The sequence below is a fragment of the Sinohyriopsis cumingii genome, chromosome 10 (assembly GCF_028554795.1).
Source record: "Sinohyriopsis cumingii isolate HCF-2022 chromosome 10, ASM2855479v2, whole genome shotgun sequence".
Classification (NCBI taxonomy): Eukaryota; Metazoa; Mollusca; class Bivalvia; order Unionida; family Unionidae; genus Sinohyriopsis; species Sinohyriopsis cumingii.
The window spans coordinates 94,751,502-94,776,844 of record NC_142970.1 but is presented as its reverse complement, the minus strand read 5'-3'; the positions used below and the strand labels follow the sequence as shown (position 1 = coordinate 94,776,844).

The window sequence follows — 25,343 nt, the reverse complement described above, 5'->3', positions numbered from 1 at the left end:
TAAATATTATGTACAGAATACATACTACTGTCAATGTGAATAAATATTGTTTCCTTGTCACAAAACTCAAAAACAAAAATATTGATTTCAAAGACTTGTCACGAACCTTTTGAAAATGAGAAATTATTGACACCTCCTTTCCCCAGCCCAAGCCTGTACCTAGTATGGCAAAATGAGAGGTCATTAAACAAGAGCATACCAAGCTGTATCATTTGTGAACTGAGAAAGAAACCCAAATATAGGGCAAACATTACCTTTAGGGCACAAAGCAGGGGCAACACCAGGAAAACAGATATATCCTGCAAGACACAGTTCACAATCCGACATGCGAGTGTTGTTGGCATAGTATCCCACAATGCATTGCTGGGGAGAGTCAGCTCCTGCTGGGCACTTGTGATACAAAGGACAGATTCCACCAGTGACATTGACAGGGTCAGGAATATAGGATCCATTAATGCAGTAATAGCCTGGGTCACAGTCTCCTATATTAAAAAGAAATGGAATTTAAGTGAAACAGAGCCATCATATATGGACTGGTTCTAACATAAAATGTATCAAACTGAGATTAGGAGGTGAAATAAATTTCATTTAACTTATTATTCTCCACCTTCTGTGAGATCTAGTTAAGTAGGAAAATATTCTTTCTAAGCAGGATGTCCTGTTTGACTGGGGAATGATATAATCTGGAATACCATTGTTTATGTGGCATTTTCTGAAAATAATGATTGTATCCAAATAAAACCAGTATACTGTTTTCAAATTTAAGCAGACACAAAAAGGCTTGGCAAAATGATTTTCTGAATGTTTTGATGCTATTTTCTGTAAATCAAAATAGTCTATGATCTGTAAAATTCATAAAATCAATAAATTTTGGCACTATAAAATATTAATGACTGACTTAATGAGAAATTCCGTTCATCTTAGTTTTAGTCATCAAGAATATTTCAGCAAATTCAGTTTCTTAGCTACATGTAAATTCACTAAAAATTGTGTGCTAGCTAAATATGTGACCTACTGTGTGCCAGTCAACAAGTCTCCAGGAAAACAAAAGGCTCAAGCCAGCCTGAGATTGCCCACCTGGTAGACAACTATTGAAAAGTCAAATGCAACGGCAGTTGGCTAAGAAAGATGTGTTAGTATGCTTTCTGACATTTCAATGCATTTTATATATTAGTAATGGTAGCTATATTTAATTGGAATAATTGTGTATTAAACTTAAAGCAATTTGTAAGAGGATGCTTTCTGTTAAATCTGACACAATTATTTTGAGCAGTTTTTGAGAAAGAATTTAAAAGTTTTCTATTTTTAGCAATGGCATCTGTAGAATTATTTTATAGCATATTATGATATGTACAAAACTGAAAGGTCCTTATTTCAGAATGGTCAGCTGAGAAGGACTGAAACCTGTCCATTGGGTTTTTAGAGGAATTCAAAACAGGAAATGCTCACAGATGGACAATGCATGATGGAATAGTTTTATGGGAGAGAGGAACAAGGCGAAAATACAATATTTTGCTTGTACACAAATTTTGTTAAAAACCATAAATTTACTAACCCAATCAAAGATTGTCCATCTAAGCAGGAAACAGGGCCCCATCTCCATCCAAACAATGAAGAATTAAGAAAAATGTGTGCAAAAATTAAAATGTATATATAAAGGTGCAAAATTTTGGTCGATCTATCAAGAGCACATTAATTAGATTTATGGGGACAGATGCATGTTAAATCACTATACTGCAATGATTTTTAATGTCTGTGTCATGAGAGGTAGTGATTTCTAATTAAGCCTTCATTAATTTAACAGTCAGACAGACTGGAAGGAAAAGGTTAACTTCGATCTTTGTATCGAAGATGTCAGAGTTGAGATTGTCCAGAATCAGTGTTTTGGAAATCTAGAAGTCAGACTGACCACAATTTTGGCACCTAGTTATAAAAGGTGGTAGATATATTTAATCCTGATGGTTACACTAAATAAGGGACGTGTTTCCCACACAAAATTTCTTGGTTTTAATATGCCCCATCACAAAATTTAGTCAGTCTATAATTTCCTGCAACAGGAAAAAAATACAGGAAAAGATTGAATTTAGAAGAAATTCTCTCGTAAAACATTTATCCAAGGGACCAGACATCTGGAAAGTTGACGGACACAATTCTGGCAGTAGATGCGAGCATAGCTTGAAAGCACAAGGTATTTGTGTCAATCTCATGTAATTTGTTGATACCAATATAATGAATTGCTTGGAATTATTTGCTTATATTTGCATAAATTTATTTGTTTAAATCCATGGATTAATTCTCTTGATATAACTGTGTTGAGTTCATCTATCTGAATTCCTACAATAGTCTTCTTTATATAAGTCTGACAACTTATATGTGTTGTCTTGATTGTTATAGGAATAAGGTATTTTATGAATTTCATGCATTACTTTAGTTGATATTAGTTATGTGAATCTGTGTAAATTCTCTGATCTTAGATAATTTCATGTATGATAAAGACTTGAGTGCATATTGACTGAAATTAACATTGGAAACCATGAAGTGAGATTTAATGTGTGCTAAAGACTTGAACTTATGTATTCGCTGAAAATAATGTAGTTAACTATGTAAAGAATTTCATTCATTCATTTGCATAAATTGAGACTAGAATGGAACTGTTATATCTCATGTGATGTTAATGTGAATCAGTGATGAAATAGCCATTAGGAAGTACATTAATCTTAAGAAACTAGGTTTGTTTATGGTCTGCCATGTTTGGCTTGACCAGATAGCCTTTGGTATCTATTTGAATTCCGATAGGATGATATCTGACATAACAAGAGGGTAGTAATGATTTATTCCCAGTAGAATACCTGAGAGAAGATTTAGGTCACTTCTCTGTTTATTTTGAAAGGGGAAATAGCTCCAATGACATATACACATACCTACTTATCCAAATATCTACATACTTATGTATCCACCTACCTACGCAAAGTTTGAGGGCCGAAAGAGGCGAGACAATTGAGAGTTTGGAGAAGAAAAAAGCGAAAGAACCAAGAAGAACAGCCACAGTAAAGTTGGAATGAACCAGAAATAAGCAGGTTATGAAGCTGTACAAGGCAATGACTTTGACTGTTCACTCAATTCTTTGATGAACCAATTCTATCATTTAAAACAGATCGGCTATTTATATAAGTATATTTGTGTTTGAAATTTGGTGAATAATTTATTTCAAAAGAGAAGTGTATCTTCCAAATGTAACGTATTATCACAGCTGTTTATGTAATTGATTAAATTGTTGTATTTCATGTACGAGGGCTTGTGTCATTCTGCTCAGGTCTCTATTTATTCCATCTATAAGTTTCACCCTTTTTTATTAATATTTACTTTATTCGGGCAATAACAGCAAGGGCAATCACCCTCTAGATAACGATAACCAAATAAAGCAAACACCTTGTAAGAAGGTACAATCCACCAATCAACCCCACCAACACCTCCAGCCCCACAGTATACCCATGAAAATAAAATGAACTCTCAATGAAAATTGACACCCAATTAAATAAATGAACTCTCAATTAAAAATATTCATGAAAATGAATAAATTCTCAAATAAAAATTGATACTCATAAAAATAGATGAACTCTCCATCAAACATTGATACTCATAAAAATAGATGAACTCTCCATCAAACATTGATACTCATAAAAATAGATGAACTCTCCATCAAACATTGATACTCATGAAAATAAATGAACTCTCAAATAAAAATTGATACTCATAAAAATAAATGAACTCTCCATCAAACATTGATACTCATAAAAATAGATGAACTCTCCATCAAACATTGATACTCATGAAAATAAATGAACTCTCAAATAAAAATTGATACTCATAAAAATAGATGAACTCTCCATCAAACATTGATACTCATGAAAATAAATGAACTCTCCATCAAACATTGATGCTCATAAAAATAGATGAACTCTCCATCAAACATTGATACTCATGAAAATAAATGAGCTCTCAAATAAAAATTGATACTCATAAAAATATATGAACTCTCCATCAAACATTGATACTCATAAAAATAGATGAACTCTCCATCAAACATTGATACTCATGAAAATAAATGAACTCTCAAATAAAAATTGATACTCATAAAAATATATGAACTCTCCATCAAACATTGATACTCATAAAAATAGATGAACTCTCCATCAAACATTGATACTCATGAAAATAAATGAACTCTCAAATAAAAATTGATACTCATAAAAATATATGAACTCTCCATCAAACATTGATACTCATGAAAATAAATGAACTCTCAAATAAAAATTGATACTCATAAAAATATATGAACTCTCCATCAAACATTGATACTCATAAAAATAGATGAACTCTCCATCAAACATTGATACTCATGAAAATAGATGAACTCTCCATCAAACATTGATACTCATGAAAATAAATGAATTCTCAAATAAAAATTGATACTCATAAAAATAGATGAACTCTCCATCAAACATTGATACTCATGAAAATAAATGAACTCTCCATCAAACATTGATACTCATGAAAATAAATGAACTCTCCATCAAACATTGATACTCATGAAAATAGATGAACTCTCCATCAAACATTGATACTCATGAAAATAAATGAATTCTCAAATAAAAATTGATACTCATGAAAATAAATGAACTCTCCATCAAACATTGATACTCATGAAAATAAATGAACTCTCCATCAAACATTGATACTCATGAAAATAGATGAACTCTCCATCAAACATTGATACTCATGAAAATAAATGAATTCTCAAATAAAAATTGATACTCATAAAAATAGATGAACTCTCCATCAAACATTGATACTCATGAAAATAAATGAACTCTCCATCAAACATTGATGCTCATAAAAATAGATGAACTCTCCATCAAAAATTGATACTCATGAAAATAAATGAATTCTCAAATAAAAATTGATACTCATAAAAATAGATGAACTCTCCATCAAACATTGATACTCATAAAAATAGATGAACTCTCCATCAAACATTGATACTCATGAAAATAAATGAACTCTCCATCAAACATTGATACTCATAAAAATAGATGAACTCTCCATCAAACATTGATACTCATAAAAATAGATGAACTCTCCATCAAACACTGATACTCATAAAAATAGATAACTCTCCATCAAACATTGATACTCATAAAAATAGATAACTCTCCATCAAACATTGATACTCATAAAAATAGATGAACTCTCCATCAAACATTGATACTCATAAAAATAGATGAACTCTCCATCAAACATTGATACTCATGAAAATAGATGAACCCTCCATCAAACATTGACACTCATGAAAATAGATGAACTCTCCATCAAACATTGATGCTCATAAAAATAGATGAACTCTCCATCAAACATTGATACTCATGAAAATAAATGAACTCTCAAATAAAAATTGATACTCATAAAAATATATGAACTCTCCATCAAACATTGATACTCATGAAAATAGATGAACTCTCCATCAAACATTGATACTCATGAAAATAAATGAACTCTCCATCAAACATTGATACTCATGAAAATAAATGAATTCTCAAATAAAAATTGATACTCATGAAAATAAATGAACTCTCCATCAAACATTGATACTCATGAAAATAAATGAACTCTCCATCAAACATTGATACTCATGAAAATAGATGAACTCTCCATCAAACACTGATACTCATGAAAATAAATGAATTCTCAAATAAAAATTGATACTCATAAAAATAGATGAACTCTCCATCAAACATTGATACTCATGAAAATAAATGAACTCTCCATCAAACATTGATGCTCATAAAAATAGATGAACTCTCCATCAAACATTGATACTCATAAAAATAGATGAACTCTCCATCAAACATTGATACTCATAAAAATAGATGAACTCTCCATCAAACATTGATACTCATAAAAATAGATGAACTCTCCATCAAACATTGATACTCATAAAAATAGATGAACTCTCCATCAAACATTGATACTCATGAAAATAAATGAACTCTCCATCAAACATTGATACTCATGAAAATAAATGAATTCTCAAATAAAAATTGATACTCATAAAAATAGATGAACTCTCCATCAAACATTGATACTCATGAAAATAAATGAACTCTCCATCAAACATTGATACTCATAAAAATAGATAACTCTCCATCAAACATTGATACTCATAAAAATAGATAACTCTCCATCAAACATTGATACTCATAAAAATAGATGAACTCTAAATCAAACATTGATACTCATAAAAATAGATGAACTCTCCATCAAACATTGATACTCATGAAAATAGATGAACCCTCCATCAAACATTGATACTCATGAAAATAGATGAACTCTCCATCAAACATTGATACTCATAAAAATAGATAACTCTCCATCAAACATTGATACTCATAAAAATAGATAACTCTCCATCAAACATTGATACTCATAAAAATATATGAACTCTCCATCAAACATTGATACTCATAAAAATAGATGAACCCTCCATCAAACATTGATACTCATAAAAATATATGAACTCTCCATCAAACATTGATACTCATAAAAATAGATGAACTCTCCATCAAACATTGATACTCATGAAAATAGATGAACTCTCCATCAAACATTGATACTCATGAAAATAAATGAATTCTCAAATAAAAATTGATACTCATGAAAATAAATGAACTCTCCATCAAACATTGATACTCATGAAAATAAATGAACTCTCCATCAAACATTGATACTCATGAAAATAGATGAACTCTCCATCAAACATTGATACTCATGAAAATAAATGAATTCTCAAATAAAAATTGATACTCATGAAAATAAATGAACTCTCCATCAAACATTGATACTCATGAAAATAAATGAACTCTCCATCAAACATTGATACTCATGAAAATAGATGAACTCTCCATCAAACATTGATACTCATGAAAATAAATGAATTCTCAAATAAAAATTGATACTCATAAAAATAGATGAACTCTCCATCAAACATTGATACTCATGAAAATAAATGAACTCTCCATCAAACATTGATGCTCATAAAAATAGATGAACTCTCCATCAAACATTGATACTCATGAAAATAAATGAACTCTCAAATAAAAATTGATACTCATAAAAATATATGAACTCTCCATCAAACATTGATACTCATGAAAATAGATGAACTCTCCATCAAACATTGATACTCATGAAAATAAATGAACTCTCCATCAAACATTGATACTCATGAAAATAAATGAATTCTCAAATAAAAATTGATACTCATGAAAATAAATGAACTCTCCATCAAACATTGATACTCATGAAAATAAATGAACTCTCCATCAAACATTGATACTCATGAAAATAGATGAACTCTCCATCAAACATTGATACTCATGAAAATAAATGAATTCTCAAATAAAAATTGATACTCATAAAAATAGATGAACTCTCCATCAAACATTGATACTCATGAAAGTAAATGAACTCTCCATCAAACATTGATGCTCATAAAAATAGATGAACTCTCCATCAAACATTGATACTCATAAAAATAGATGAACTCTCCATCAAACATTGATACTCATGAAAATAAATGAACTCTCCATCAAACATTGATACTCATGAAAATAAATGAATTCTCAAATAAAAATTGATACTCATAAAAATAGATGAACTCTCCATCAAACATTGATACTCATGAAAATAAATGAACTCTCCATCAAACATTGATACTCATAAAAATAGATAACTCTCCATCAAACATTGATACTCATAAAAATAGATAACTCTCCATCAAACATTGATACTCATAAAAATAGATGAACTCTCCATCAAACATTGATACTCATAAAAATAGATGAACTCTCCATCAAACATTGATACTCATAAAAATAGATGAACCCTCCATCAAACATTGATACTCATAAAAATAGATGAACTCTCCATCAAACATTGATACTCATAAAAATAGATAACTCTCCATCAAACATTGATACTCATAAAAATAGATAACTCTCCATCAAACATTGATACTCATAAAAATAGATGAACCCTCCATCAAACATTGATACTCATAAAAATAGATAACTCTCCATCAAACATTGATACTCATAAAAATAGATGAACCCTCCATCAAACATTGATACTCATAAAAATATATGAACTCTCCATCAAACATTGATACTCATAAAAATAGATAACTCTCCATCAAACATTGATACTCATAAAAATAGATAACTCTCCATCAAACATTGATACTCATGAAAATAAATGAACTCTCCATCAAACATTGATACTCATGAAAATAAATGAACTCTCCATCAAAAATTGATACTCATGAAAATAAATGAACTCTCCATCAAAAATTGATACTCATGAAAATAAATGAACTCTCCATCAAACATTGATACTCATGAAAATAAATGAACTCTCCATCAAACATTGATACTCATGAAAATAAATGAACTCTCCATCAAACATTGATACTCATAAAAATAGATGAACTCTCCATCAAACATTGATACTCATAAAAATAGATAACTCTCCATCAAACATTGATACTCATAAAAATAGATAACTCTCCATCAAACATTGATACTCATAAAAATAGATAACTCTCCATCAAACATTGATACTCATAAAAATAGATAACTCTCCATCAAACATTGATACTCATAAAAATAGATAACTCTCCATCAAACATTGATACTCATGAAAATAAATGAACTCTCCATCAAACATTGATACTCATGAAAATAAATGAACTCTCCATCAAAAATTGATACTCATGAAAATAAATGAACTCTCCATCAAAAATTGATACTCATAAAAATATATGAACTCTCCATCAAACATTGATACTCATGAAAATAAATGAACTCTCCATCAAACATTGATGCTCATAAAAATAGATGAACTCTCCATCAAACATTGATACTCATGAAAATAAATGAAAATAAATGAACTCTCCATCAAACATTGATACTCATAAAAATAGATGAACTCTCCATCAAACATTGATACTCATGAAAATATATGAACTCTCCATCAAACATTGATACTCATGAAAATAAATGAACTCTCCATCAAACATTGATACTCATAAAAATAGATGAACCCTCCATCAAACATTGATACTCATAAAAATATATGAACTCTCCATCAAACATTGATACTCATAAAAATAGATAACTCTCCATCAAACATTGATACTCATAAAAATGATAACTTTCCATCAAACATTGATACTCATGAAAATAAATGAACTCTCCATCAAACATTGATACTCATGAAAATATATGAACTCTCCATCAAACATTGATACTCATGAAAATAAATGAACTCTCCATCAAACATTGATACTCATAAAAATAGATGAACCCTCCATCAAACATTGATACTCATAAAAATATATGAACTCTCCATCAAACATTGATACTCATAAAAATAGATAACTCTCCATCAAACATTGATACTCATAAAAATAGATAACTTTCCATCAAACATTGATACTCATGAAAATAAATGAACTCTCCATCAAACATTGATACTCATAAAAATAGATGAACTCTCCATCAAACATTGATACTCATAAAAATAGATGAACTCTCCATCAAACATTGATACTCATAAAAATAGATGAACTCTCCATCAAACATTGATACTCATAAAAATAGATGAACTCTCCATCAAACATTGATACTCATAAAAATAGATAACTTTCCATCAAACATTGATAGTCATGAAAATAATGAACTCTCAGATAAAAATTCATACTCGTGAAAAATGAATGAACTCTCAATATGATCAATTTTATTAGGAACTAACTTAGGATATGATGGAGTGGTGTGACATCTAGCAAGGTTCAACTTTTGCTTCTTTTACTAATGACATTTTTTTCACAACTGGACAAAATGTCAACTTGTCAAATCTTTTTTATACTGACAATTTTTTAAATTATTTGTAAAACTAATTTCCTTTTCTTATTCTATACTGTAAAATTAATTAATGTACTGAATCAAAGTAGAGCATAAATGACTGAAAATTCAATGAAAGCTTTTAAAAGTATTTGTGTAGGGAATGAAGGTGGGGAGAGGAAGATACAGGTATTGTTTGTCTATGGTATCATCTCATTCTAATCAATTTTTTAAAACAACCAAAATAAATACATAACACATGATTAGATTCTGGGGCAGTGACTAACCTGTGACATTTGTCAAAGCTGTTCCACTGCAATATTTTCCAGGGTCACAAGGTAGACAAGAATTTTCCTCAGATGTTCCACCATAATCTGGATTGTATGTCCCTCTGGGACAGGGGACCATGTAGGTTATCCCTTGTGGACAGTAGTAGCCAGGGTGACAACGGTCTCCGTACAGAATTGCTGTCTTGTTGCCAGATGTGTCGTTATTGTAAACTGGGTTGTCACCCAAGGCTAAACCATAACAGATGTGTCCGGCTTTACACATTCCTGTGGGATAGGTTGCACCACGATTCATGCAGTAATAGCCAGCTGGACATGCAGTGCAGTTGTCTAAATGTGTCATATGTGTTCTGTAATAGAAAATGTCAAAATAAATATTTGTGTATCGGAAAATATTCAGTGCTGATTGGTTTTGAGAAATTCAGCACATGGCACAGTGGTGGGTAATAGGATAAGAAGGATGTTAGTCTGACCCCTGCTCTGACCATTGATGATATATCTTTGAGAAAGGCAATACAAATCTATTGCTCCAGTTGACTTGTCTGTAAAATGATTAATGTGCACTGTCATCTAGGAGAAAGGTTAACCTGTAATGGACTGGCAATGCATTCTGAAGTAGTTATGTATCCTAAATAGCTTCATGCCAAGGAAACTAGTAATATGTCCTAACATAGATACCCCTAAACTATAGTGCCATTGGAATAAGGTTCAATGTACAAGGAAAAAGTTTCACATAAACAAAGAATCATAGTTCTGTAAAATTTTGTTAGAAAATGTTGAAAAATTAATTTTATTCAAGTGTTTTCAATATGAAACCTTACACTAAATGTGTTCTCAAGAATTATCCATGGTCTTTCATAAGATGTTGAGATGAAACAAAATTCATTATGGTGTTGTTGTAGGGTTTAACGCCATTTTTTTTCAGCACACGATAGGCTATACATGGCGGCCAGTATTAATGGTGGAGGAAGAACCCGGGAAAACCACGGAAAGAACCACCGACCCTCGAGAAGCTACTGGCAAGCTTTCTCACATACCCACATTGGCCGAATCCGAGACTCGAACCTGCGCAGACAGAGGTGAGATGGCAGTGATCCGTAACGGATAGCGCTTTAGACCACTCGGCCACTCGGAGCCCCAAATTCATTATGGACATGAAAGGATGTGGCATGACAGGATGGATGGACGTGTGCATTGAAATGTGACCACACCATAAGACAAGACCATAACTAGGATAAATTCTGGTCTTACAAGTTCTCTTGTAAGCATGTAGGTACCTGAGATCAATTACCATCACAATAACCAATTAAATTATAATTGCTTCTGAAACTGTTGATTACAATCACATGTACTTACCAGTTGACACAGTAACTGATTAAACAACTTTACATTTGAATGTAATCAATTACATTTCTATCACAGTTGCATATAAAATCACACAAATATATCTCTTTACTATGCAGTTTGTGAGTTTCAGAGTTATATCTGTAGAATATAATCAAAACTAAAAGTAGAAGAAAAACACAGATCAATACTACTAGTTACCCATTAAACAGCTGAATTTGTTGGTCATTATAATAGATAATAGCATTATACCAAATTATGTGATATTCCAACCAAATTAAATGTAATATTTATAGGTTAATGCATTTGTATGGGAAAATATGAATGAGTTTCCGGATGGAATACTGCACGAACTTGTGAGTGCAGTATATCTTTCCAGCAAAACGAGTTCATATTTTCCCATACAAATGCAGTAACCTTTTTATTATATGCTCATTTTTTAATTCTACCTAAGGTTTAATTACATAAACAAAATACACTACAAGAAACAACGTAAATGAATGAATGCTGTATTCCAAACTAAATACACAAGAGCAGATTTGACATTACAAAATGACATCATTATTAATGCACACATAGCTCCGCCCAGATAAATTTAAACTTAGTCGCGCGGTCGACATAACTTTCGAAAGAAAATGGCATGTCTAGTTAAAATTGAAATTTGCAGTCATATTGTGACTGAATGCGCATTGCAATGACTTTTCCATTGGATCTGGAGTGAATATATTTTAGTATTTTGTTTCAATTCAACGAAAGTTTGTGATTTTGGACTGGATTCATCTGTGCAAATACATGAAATACATCGGATTGAAGTGGCGTGGGAGAAGTGTGTTTACGTCTGCAAATGTATTTCTGTTTCTGTCACTGAATGTTTGAAATCATAACGTGGGAAAAATATGAAGTCTTTCAATTGCAATTTTCAAAAAGACGCTATGGAATTTAATGTTTATTTCATTTTGAGTGCAGTAAGGAGGATGCAATTCCACTTATCATCGAAATTACAGCACACTTTCGAAATGTGTAATCCAGATTGAAAACCTATGACATGGCTCATGTAATTCAGATTTGCAGAATTAAGAAAAAACATTTTGAGGAAATTCAGGATGTAAAACCGTAAGTATATTTTATTTTGCCATTCTTATCACCAGATAAAGAAGATAGTATATGCCTTGTCACTTGTATGTTATTTGTAAGGACATAATTGCCCGTCTTTTATATAATGTAGCTAGCCTAAATCCGTAACATTGTATCAATGCGGAATGTGCCAAAACAGCTGGGTTTTTTTTGCAGTCCACGAAACATGTTTTAGTTCATTCAGAAACAAATTTAAATAACCACAATGTAAAGAGCCTCTTATGCGAGTGTATATGATTTGTTTACAAATCAAAAGTGCTGGTGTCTGCATCATTGTTTGTTTACAATAGAAAGTAGTTCCTTTATTCACGTGAATGCTATATGTGTATTGTTGTGCACGTTCAGTATCAAGGAGTACTGAACGATTCTGACAATGCAAAGTTAACGGGGAAAAAAATGAACAATAAGATATGGACCAGGCCCTTACTGCAACATATGCTGAAATAAAACAAGTCAAATGAGGCTAAATGTAACCTTGTCATACAATTTTTGTATAAATTGTAAAATGCTCCAAATTAATCTAACTACCTGTTTTCTGAATGAACATAAAACCACTTTAAGCTGTAAGTACATGTTTGTGAAAGTATAATCATGCTGTAATAAAAAAGTAATCTTGATTACAGCCATGAATTCATGGAAATATGTTGTAATCAAAACGTAATCTTATTACAGCTGTGTGTTCATGGATATACAACAATGTTGTAAGCTGGAAGTAATCTTGATTGCAGGGTTTTGGGTAGTTATTGATTAAACTGTAATTAAATGTAACTTCAGATTGAAATCACTTGTGATTACTGAGAAAATTAGTAATCAATTACATATGATTATAATTACCAATTACAGTCACCCCAGGCCTGGGTGTGGAAAAACATTGACCTTGAATATGCAACTGGATTGAAATGTTTTGACCTTGTTGTCACAAAGAATAATTAACAGCTGTAACATAATGCCATCGAAAAAAGGAATCTGAGGATAGGTTGAAGTAAGATGGCTGCTAGATGTAAGGCAGATTTGTAGCCGAAATGTTTGGATTTTCCAAATGTCTTCAAATGGCAAAACTATTCAAGATAACCTTGGGTAAATTTAATCACAAAATGAAAAAACTCTTGAAAAAACAATATTTAATACTTTTCAAGTACACAAGCTTTTGGAAGATTCTGGTTAGCAACTAATTTCCTATCTTGAAAGAATTGTCAGGTAGGGATTAGACTGAGTAATGACGGTAATTGTTTGCTAGTTTGAAATTATGCTAGTTTGAAAGTACAGTCCTGTATGAAGAATACTGAGTAATTACAGTAGTTGTTTGCTAACTTGAAAGTACTGTCCTGTAGGAAAAGACAAGAAATCATTCAAAGGATTCAGATTTTTTATACTGCACTCTTATAATCCCTCTAAGCTGAAAAAGCATTTAAGAGACAACCCTTGCAAAATCTAACAACAAAAATACCCCTTGCAAAATCTAACAACAAAAATACCCCTTGCAAAATATAACTACAAAAATACCCTTTGCAAAATCTAACTACAAAAATACCCTTTGCAAAATCTAACTACAAAAATACCCTTTGCAAAATCTAACTATAAAAATACCCCTTGCAAGGCTTAATCAGAAGATGAAGCAATGTGTAATAAATGTGCAAAACACTTTTCAGAACAATTTCAAACTTACGCATTGTTGAAAGTTCCTGGTGGGCAATCTTGTGGAATGTAGCTGCCTTCTGGACAATATCGCCCTGCCGGGCAGTCCACAGTATAATTCATTGCCTTGTTAGGGCAATAGAATCCCTCAGGGCAAATACGACAAGCAGACTGAGCAAATTCTGGATTATATGTCCCTATCTCACATTCTGTTTGGTTAGTTGAACCATTCTTGGAGTAATAACCTGAAAAATTTAGAAAGCTTCCTTCATTTTCTATCTCTCCGATTTTAGAGCACAAAAATACATGTGACTAATGAAACACAAAATTTCAATGATTATCATGTCCCCCCCTTTAACGAGCTGTGATGTTTGAAATTTGCCCAAAATCTTTACCTGTCTTTATTTGATGAAGCATCATACATGTGATAATTCCAAAAATACATCCCTAAACCCTTCATAAGATAATTCTGGAATTTTCATGAAAAATCTGGAAATTTATAAATATAAACACCTTTCTAATTTCTTTTTGTTACAGGTCATATTTGTCATTTTTAATAATTAAACTGCTTATATTATGCAAATATAATTATGTGTTTTCTGTTTTTTCAAATTTTAGGGATTCAACACTTACGAAATGAAATGGGAGGAATGACATATTTAAATTAGGCATATTATGATACAATGTTAAGTATCCTGGATCATTATGATGCAATGTTGAGTATCCTGGATCATTATGATACAATGTTAAGTATCCTGGATCATTATGATACAGTGTTAAGTATCCTGGATCATTATGATACAATGTTAAGTATCCTGGATCATTATGATACACTGTTAAGTATCCTGGATCATTATGATACAATGTTAAGTATCCTGGATTATGATACAATGTTAAGTATCCTGGATCATTATGATACAGTGTTAAGTATCCTGGATTATGATACAATGTTAAGTATCCTGGATCATTATGATACAATGTTAAGTATCCTGGATCATTATGATATAATGTAGACATTATAATTATTTTGTATCCTGCACATCTATATACAATGTAGCCATTCTGAATCTTTTCATGTTGACAGCATGATTGTTTTGTAAAAAAAGAAATCAAGCATATAAATATTTTTAAAATGACAAAATTATCAATATAAATAAGAAATACACAATACAATTTCAGTCTAGTTGGCTTTAAGATCTTTTGACAAGGTGTTTTCATGAGTTTTCTTGGGTAATGAGATTAAGGTGTCACACCTAAGGACAAAACATGGCAGCCAACCCAGGTTGGCCTGTAATCAAACTCAGCACTTCTGCATAGGTTATTGGTGCACATCAGAAACATACAATAAGTAGTTTGTTTGGTTGTGAAAGCCTGCTTACGGTATTTTGTCTAATATGTTTATTTTTGCCAAACAAACTGCACACTGAGTCAAGCAATAGTTTGTGTAATAGTTTTGCACCAAAGTTCAGCTCAGAGATTCCAAATTTGTCTTATCCAGGTTTTTTCCAAATATTCCAACCCCACTGTTCACATTTGGAGTGTGGGTTCAGAGCAATTATGAGTAAAAATTTTGGAATCTGCCACAACCATAAGATAGCATACCAGCAGGCCTAGCAAATTTAAGCTATGTTATATTGACTTATACCTGCATGAAATCGATAAGAAAATTATTTATTTTCTCAAAAATGTATAGTATTATAATCGTTATATCTTTGATCCAATGACAGACTAGACGAAACTCAGCATAGATGAAACCTGACCCGGTACTTGCAATTTGCATTAATAGTCACATGACTTCACAAATCTCAAACAACGACATTGTCACGTGATATCAGCAAAAACAAACTCCTTTTAAATGTGTAAACACCAGAAAGAACATATAATTCTCAACATATTTATTTCGAGAACAACTACAAGAAACTTGATACAGCAAAACTCCGGAAATTGGTCTGGGAATAAATATAGAGAATTCTGTGCTCTTTCATTTTTGTATTTTTATTACAACCAGTATAGGACTTTCATGTAAAAAAAAATTCTACAATATTTGAAAATGATGGTTGTGAGATTCTGTGTACTTGTGCGACTAGTAACTGAAGTCACTAATACGAGCTCAAATTTCATCAACGCATTAGTTTTATCGTCTTTCAGCAGATTAAAGACATAATGATTTTAATACTCTCACTTTCTGAGAAAATAAATAATTTTCATATCAATTTCATGCAGATATAACTCGATCTAACAACGTTTAAGTTTGCTAGCCATCTGTTAAGTGGATATGCTTTAATGCCATCATGTTGGCCTCTTGTGACGCTAGACTGGTTTTCATACCTTCCATAAAATAAATATGGATATCAAGCTGTGAAACAATTAGTCTATTAGATGAATGTAATCCACTGAGCGTTTGGATTTATGGCAAGCACCCAAATGATCCATACTGCAACCTTCTATTATTCTAGTTAGAACTCGATAAATTAACTCACGATCAGTTCAGTTATGACTCAATTACGTAATTGTTTTAGGTGTCAAGTTGAGGAGGAAAATTCCTGGGGGTTTCCCAACTTTCATCAATATTTGCAAAATTTAAGAACTTTTCATGGTCGGGAAAAAAAAATCATTTCTCCCGAGTTTTTACTGATTTCCCGGTAGCGTTGGAACCCTGGATAGTATAATATTATCACTGAAAAGTCAGCACCAAATGATAATGCAACATTATCACCATGAAAAATTAATACCAAATGATAGTATCACATTACCAGCATGGCAAGTCTGTACCTAATGATAGTATAACATTACCACTTTGAAAAGTCAGTACCAAATGAAAGTGCAACAATACCATCATGGAAAGTCAACACCAAATGAAAGTGCAACAATACCATCATGGAAAGTCAACACCAAATGAAAGTGTATCATTACCACATTGGAAAGCCATTACCAAATGACAGTATAAAATATTTTAAAATTTATATTGATGACAAAAGTGACTAGATTAAAACAAACAAAAAAAGCTGCAAAAATTCACATTAAAATAAATACAAACAAAGCAACTGCAATGACTCACCATAAAAAGTACAGACTCACCATAACAAGTACAAAATAGATTCTCCAAAACAGCTCTGGTGGAGTCAAGTTGCATTGGATAAAAACTGAAGAACCTTATAAAACCCATTACCAATGGAAAACAATGCTAAAGTTTGCCTAGATGTGAGACTCCAATAATACAAATCAATTAATAGCTTTACTGCTAAGCTATTCGGTGTAGAAAACTGGAGGAAAATATCTGGGATATTTTTGTTTGTATTGTACAGAACAACAATACTTTGAAGTGTATCATACATCTACCATGTACTACCCTTGAGCCATATCTGGCACATATCTGGTAAAATTAGTATCATATAGGTACATATAAAAATCACCATCTGGCCCAGACCCTGTAGGAAGCTGCATATGTCTGTTATACAGAGTCCAGTAAAGTGCCCTGACCAAAGAACACCACAAAAGTCAATACAAGCTGATGTTGGGGAAACTCAAGGATACGAAAGTCAATACAACTTGATGTTGGGGAAACTCAAAGACAAGAAAGTCAATACAAGTTGATTTTGGGGAAACACAAGGATAAGAAAGAGTCATATAATCCATTATTTTCAAAGTAACTGGAACATGCTTTATTTTGTTGCAGAATTATCAACAATAAAGTTTTAGAAAAGGTGGAAAAATATATCACAAAATCTCAACACCTACCTGGATCTGACACATGTTGTGTTGGCACCTTAGCTGAACCTGTGCAGTAGTAGCCACCCCAACACATCCCCGAGGGAGCCCCACCAGCTACTGAGTTGCAGTAATAACCAGGATCACAATCAGTACAGTCATAGTTGTTTACAGCTCCTGTTACGTTGCTGTAGGTTCCCATGGGACAAGGTTTGGCCACATATGATCCTGAAAACAAGCCAGAATTTATGTACCATAATTAATCATGTAAAATACCCATCATACATACAGCAGTAAGCTTGAGCTATTGACTGCCAATTTTAATCTTGAAGTAACTGCCATCTGCTATACCATGTATTGTGATGGTTACATGAATCTGCTATGTCATGTATTGTCATGGTTACATAAATCTGCTATGTCATGTATTGTCATGGTTACATTAATCTGCTATATTGTGTATTGTCATGGTTACATAAATCTGCTATGTTGTGTATTGTCATGGTTGCATAAATCTGCTATGTCATGTTTTGTCATGGTTACATACATCTGCTATGCTGTGTATTGTCATGGTTACATAAATCTGCTATGTTTTGTTTTGTCATGGTTACATAAATCTGCTATGTCATGAATTGTCATGGTTACATAAATCTGCTATGTCATGTATTGTCATGGTTACATAAATCTGCTATATTGTGTATTGTCATGGTACATAAATCTGCTATGTTGTGTATTGTCATGGTTACATAAATTTGCTATGTCATGTTTTGTCATGGTTACATAAATCTGCTATGTTGTGTACTGTCATGGATACATAAATCTGCTATGGTGTGTATTGTCATGGTTACATAAATCTGCTATGTTGTGTATTGTCATGGTTACATAAATGATGTAAAGGATTATATATTCAAACAAAAGAACATGCAGAAATGAATGCGTAATTCTGGAATAAATCAAACTGAATTAGTTTCAAAAAGAAAACTTTCAGAGAAAGATGTGATTATAAAAGAAATAAAAAACTGGTCAAAAATGGATAATGACCAAAGCTGGACAGAAGCCAGATAAAGAAAATTTTATATTTCAGCCCTTTTCTGGTACACTAGATAATCATGTCGTTACCTTTTCAGGGTACATTTTGGTGACTACTTTCATACATGGTTGAGCATTATAAAAAAGTCAGTAAATTGTGTTCATTTGCATCTTTTCTAACATCATAGCAACATATAAACAACTAGCCTAATAGTATAAAAAATAACGCAACCATGTAAAAAGCCATGATCATAGAAAGCTGAGCAAAACTAAAAGCTGAGAAAAATCAATTTAATCTGAAAGAAATAAGTAGAGAACAGTTTGAACATGAAAAACTGATTGGTATCATGACTGACAATATCTTGAGCTGACATATCCAGTTTGATAAGGTCACTTATACTGTAAACTCTGTTTTATCTGTTGAACAAAATCATATCTACCTCAAGAACAGAGAAAGATATTCTATTGTTTTGGTGTGAATTATACCCAGCAATTCTGATGAGGGACACAGGTCCTTAAATCTTGATGAAAACATTCTTCCTGATTATAAATGTGGATTTACAGAATATTTAATAAAACATTTGTAGCAAAGTTACATTTAGCATTATTCAATGAATGTCATAAATAATGAATCGACAAAATATATTCAGTGTACAAAAGCAAGGTCTGTGGTAATTTATATTTCTAATATATATATATCAAGTGATGAAAGTGCTAATTAATAATGCGGGTGTATGTCAAATGAGGACTTTGTTAGTTTATAATACTGATATATGTCAAGTGAGGACTGTTGATTATTAATGCTGGTATATGTCAACTGAGGACTTGGTTAATTTATAATTCTGATATATGTCAAGTGAGGACAATGTTAATTTATAATTCTGATATATGTCAGGTGAGGGCCGTGTTAATTTATAATACTGATCTATGTCAGGTCAAGACTGTATTAATGTATAATGCTGACATAAGTCAAGTGAGGACTGCATTAATTTATAATGCTGATATATCTTATGTGAGACATGCTATATTTATTGGGGCATTTTGACTGATATAAATGAGGACATTACGATAAATTGACCTAGGTATTTAACAAAATGATTTTTAGGAATATGTTAATTGTCTGGACTATTATGATTAATGGGTGTTGTGCTATAAATGTATTGGTGTTAATCACAGTCATCAGAATCACAGTCATCAGAATTGTTAAAAGAGGTATAGAGACATTGTTTGTGTCCAACTAACTTTTAACATGTATGGTTTTCTTTCCCAATCAGTGTGTTGGATAAATGAAACAATTACAAACTGTAATATGGCAAAATTAACTTTTTTAAAACATTAAGGGAAGAAAAAAAAGAAGGCTAGCTTTACAATGATATTTGGTTTCTTGACAAATATGTCTGTCTTTTAAAAGATTTTGGGTTACAATACTAACTTAAACAAGAGTAGAGCATTATTAGCAGAGTAATACCAACACAGACATAAAAACTTTACAGTTTGTTTGAAGTGAATTATCGTACTTGATGAAATATAGTATTATTACAGAGTTCAACAACTGTGTCAGTCTGGCTGTTAGAAAAATCTTGTGAGACTGACACAATTTTACATGTGGCTATAGGACTATTGTAAAATATAGTTTAACAAATAAACACATGTGGAAGAAATGGACACAGTCCAGTCCATTCAGATATAGCAAGAAACTGCAGAACAAAAATGAACCTAAACTAACACTGCAGGATAAAACCAACTACATTCCTGGTCATCTATGATACAAAATGCAATGGTCATTTTGAACGCAAATGCAATGGTCATTTTGAACACAAATATAATGGTCATTTTGAACACAAATGCAATGGTCATTTTGAACACAAATATAATGGTCATTTTGAACACAAATGCAACGGTCAAATATCTTAATGGACTGGGATAGATTACACAAGATCTGACAGGGTAATGATTATTGCAAATGGCTGCCCTCAAAGATGCTACATGCTTGGTGTGTTGTTTTTATGGTTACAGGAATCTGACATTCTATCTGTAAAATGGGCATAGATTTGAATGTACCCATAAAATGCTCAATGGGGTAATATGTAATCCTAGTCCTATTTTAAATATGTAACATCAGATTTCTTTGCCACAATGTAGAATCATTAAATACCACAAATCTTAAGGTACTAGCAATGAAGGCTACTAAAATATCTTGGGAATTAGACAGTTTGGAATTTACAATGGTCCTCTGGGCTAGGGAAAAAAATCAGTAGTCACTGATCCCTGTAGAAGCAATGCAAAGAATCATGGATACAACAAAGTAAATTTTGAGGTGATACTCTAGTAAAGGTGGTCAGTGTTGTATCACAAGGTAAGAGGTCAGTGATGATGGTCAGTGTTGTAACATGATTTCAAGGTAAGAGGTCAGTGATGATGGTCAGTGTCATAACATGATTTCAAGGTAAGAGGTCAGCCATGATGGTGAGTGTTGTGACACAAAGTAAGAGGTCAGTGATGATGGTCAGTGTTAAAACATGATTTCAAGGTAAGAAGTCAGTGATGATGGTCAGCCTTGAAATATGATTTCACGGTAAGAAGTCAGTGATGATGGTCAGCATCATAACATGATCACAAGGTAAGAGATCAGTGGTGATGGTCAGTCGTGAAACATGATTTCAAGATAAGAGGTCAGTGATGATCGTCAGTGTTGTAACACAAAGTAAGAGATCAGTGGTGATGGTCAGTCTTGAAACATGATCACAAGGTGATCACATCATCAGTGGTGATGGTCAGTCTTGAAACATGATAACAAGGTGAGAGATCAGTAGTGATGGTCAGTGTTGTAACACAAAGTAAGAGGTCAGTGATGATGGTCAGTGTTGTAACACAAAGTAAGAGGTCAGTGATGATTGTCAGTGTTAAAACATGATTTCAAGGTAAGACATCAGTGATGACTGCCAGTGTCTTAACATGATCTGTAGGTAAATTACAAGGTGTTAATATATTATTGTGCCTCATACCTGCTTCACAATATCCTCCGGCAACACAGACCTCTCCTGTTACACCATCAGTGGGCCCTGATGTAGTGGCACCTTTATAACATAGGAAGCCTGGGTCACACTGGGCACGAGGCTGTGGTAATCCAGGGGCATCACAGTAATAGCCAGGGTCACAAAGTGGACAATATTCCATGGCAGGCAATTCTAGGAGGAAAACCAAAAAGATTAGAATAGTTTCATAATATTATAACAATGATAACAGCAATGGACAAAAAACTGTATTGTGTTATTCACAAAGAATAAAGAATTCTGGAGTATCAAAATAATAGGCACACAATCCTGATAGTGATAATACGGACATCAAAAACATAATGGTTCTAGTACAGTAAAAACATAATGGTACTAGTACAGTAAAAACATAATGGTACTAGTACAGTAAAAACATAATGGTACTAGTACAGTAAAAACATAATGGTACTAGTACAGTAAAAACATAATGGCATTAGTACAGTAAAAACATAATGGTACTAGTACAGTAAAAACATAATGGTACTAGTACAGTAAAAACATAATGGTATTAGTACAGTAAAAACATAATGGTACTAGTACAGTAAAAACATAATGGTTCTAGTACAGTAAACACATAATGGCTCTAGTACAGTAAAAACATAATGGTACTAGTACAGTAAAAACATAATGGTACTAGTACAGTAAAAACATTATGGTACTAGTACAGTAAAAACATAATGGTACTAGTACAGTAAAAACATAATGGTACTAGTACAGTAAAAACATAATGGTATTAGTACAGTAAAAACATAATGGTACTAGTACAGTAAAAACATAATGGTTCTAGTACAGTAAACACATAATGGCTCTAGTACAGTAAAACATTATGGTACTAGTACAGTAAAAACATAATGGTACTAGTACAGTAAAAACATTATGGTACTAATACAGTAAAATATAATGGTTCTAGTACAGTAAAACCTTCTTAAAATTCTGCATATACATTAAAAAAATATTCAGATAATGAAATCTGCTTCTATTCATGGTAAACACAATTAGATCCATTTTGACATAACTTCAAACTGCATAGGCACATAAACAAATTCTAGTGCTTCTGGCTTTGGGGTGGAGGGGGGATCTCAGTGGCATAATATTTAATACACTAAATCATTTTGGCAAACTATTGTCTACATGTATATCTAAATATACGTATACTAAAGTTCTGTCCAACTATTTAAATTCAACACTACAGTTTAGCTACATGGTTTCCTTATATGGTTGCCCACTCTAATACTATCAATCTCTCCATTATATATATATATCTATAATCACTGTCTCTCTGTATGATGTCTGTCTCTATCATTCTTCTAATAAGTCCCTTTTTAAGTCTCTCAGCATAATGTCTGTCTCTATCCTTCTTCTTGTAAGTCCCTTTATAAGTTTCTCTATGAAGTCTCTATCCTTCTTCTAATAAGTCCCTTTTTAAGTTTCTCTATGAAGTTTCTATATAAGTTCTTATCACATATCTGTCTATTCTCTCTCATGCATCCAAATATATACTAGATCACAAACCCACCCCCACTTCCTTTACATGCAGAATATGATTGGTAAACAATTATTAAATGAAGGACAGCCCCTTTCTCCCAAAGATACCATAACTAAATGGTGCTGAATCGCATTAAAATCAATATGACTGAGGTACCCAGATTTGTCATGATGCTGAGCCAGTTACCCAGACTTATAATTGTCTTCCTGAATCCCACAAACTGTTCCTGATAGTGATATGTTTTCCAAATTCTCACTCCCAACTTCTTTTTTCTGAATTCTCACTCCCAACTTCTCTTTTCTGAATTCTCACTCCCAACTTCTTTTTAAACTGAAACCTGATACTGGTAACTGTTTTCCGAATTCTCACTCCCAACTTCTTGTTAAAATGAAACCTGATACTGGTAACTGTTTTCCGAATTCTCACTCCCAACTTCTTGTTAAAATGAAACCTGATACTGGTAACTGTTTTCCGAATTCTCACTCCCAACTTCTTGTTAAAATGAAACCTGATACTGGTAACTGTTTTCCGAATTCTCACTCCCAACTTCTTGTTAAACTGAAACCTGATACTGGTAACTGTTTTCCGAATTCTCACTCCCAACTTCTTGTTAAACTGAAACCTGATACTGGTAACTGTTTTCCGAATTCTCACTCCCAACTTCTTTTTAGACTGAAACCTGATACTGGTAACTGTTTTCCGAATTCTCACTCCCAACTTCTTGTTAAAATGAAACCTGATACTGGTAACTGTTTTCCGAATTCTCACTCCCAACTTCTTGTTAAAATGAAACCTGATACTGGTAACTGTTTTCCGAATTCTCACTCCCAACTTCTTGTTAAACTGAAACCTGATACTGGTAACTGTTTTCCGAATTCTCACTCCCAACTTCTTGTTAAACTGAAACCTGATACTGGTAACTGTTTTCCGAATTCTCACTCCCAACTTCTTTTTAAACTGAAACCTGATACTGGTAACTGTTTTCCGAATTCTCACTCCCAACTTCTTGTTAAAATGAAACCTGATAATGGTAACTGTTGACTGCTCTACTTCCTGCCCATTCAGCATGTTCAGATTTATACATTTTTAACGTTATCCCACACTACAAACCCTTTTGTCATACAAAGGTAATATTATCAAACAAAAACATTAAACTTGATATCTTCGTAGTATATGGATACCCCCAACCTTTTTAAAAATATTGTGAACATAAATGGCAAAACTCTGTCGAACAAAATTTGGTGACCCTTAAATTTTGTCAGTAAATGTGAAAATAATTTTCTGAATGTAAAGCCTCACAATAGATTTGGTTTAATTCCATGAATATCTTCAAAAGCTATTGAATAAAAGCTTAATTCAAGACAGACAGGATATGAAGATATCGACAGATATTGATAACACTATATCTTTTGCTAAAGATATGGATGGCAAAACATACAAACACAACTGGAAAGGTCGCTTCCTTGCTCTGGATAATTCATGATCATAACTGCAAGAGTCTGAATTTTCAACAATATCTTCATTAGCTATAATTGTCATTTTATACAAGGAGACTGGTGTAGATGGGTGTTAATTCAATACAAGTTATTCAACAGTCAAAAGTTAAGATGATAGAAATATCATCACACTTTAAATTCAATTAGGCAATTCCAGATAAACTAGATATTCACAATGGTTAAATGTCAATACAAGTCTTTACCTTCATGATGTTAGT

The 25,343-nt window shown here is 32.3% G+C and overlaps 1 protein-coding gene across 1 annotated transcript in view; it reads right to left on the bottom strand.

The window, feature by feature from the left end:
- Positions 1-25,343, bottom strand: part of LOC149790601 (uncharacterized) — a 400,967-nt gene that overhangs the window by 243,381 nt on the left and 132,243 nt on the right. Inside the window, exons 28-32 of the mRNA XM_089972700.1 lie at positions 22,096-22,278; positions 18,095-18,292; positions 14,388-14,601; positions 10,244-10,593; positions 255-482 (exon numbers count right to left, since the gene is read on the bottom strand). Of these exons, the coding sequence (XP_089828826.1) occupies positions 255-482; positions 10,244-10,593; positions 14,388-14,601; positions 18,095-18,292; positions 22,096-22,278 (1,173 nt within the window). The remainder of the gene's footprint in view (positions 1-254; positions 483-10,243; positions 10,594-14,387; positions 14,602-18,094; positions 18,293-22,095; positions 22,279-25,343) is intronic.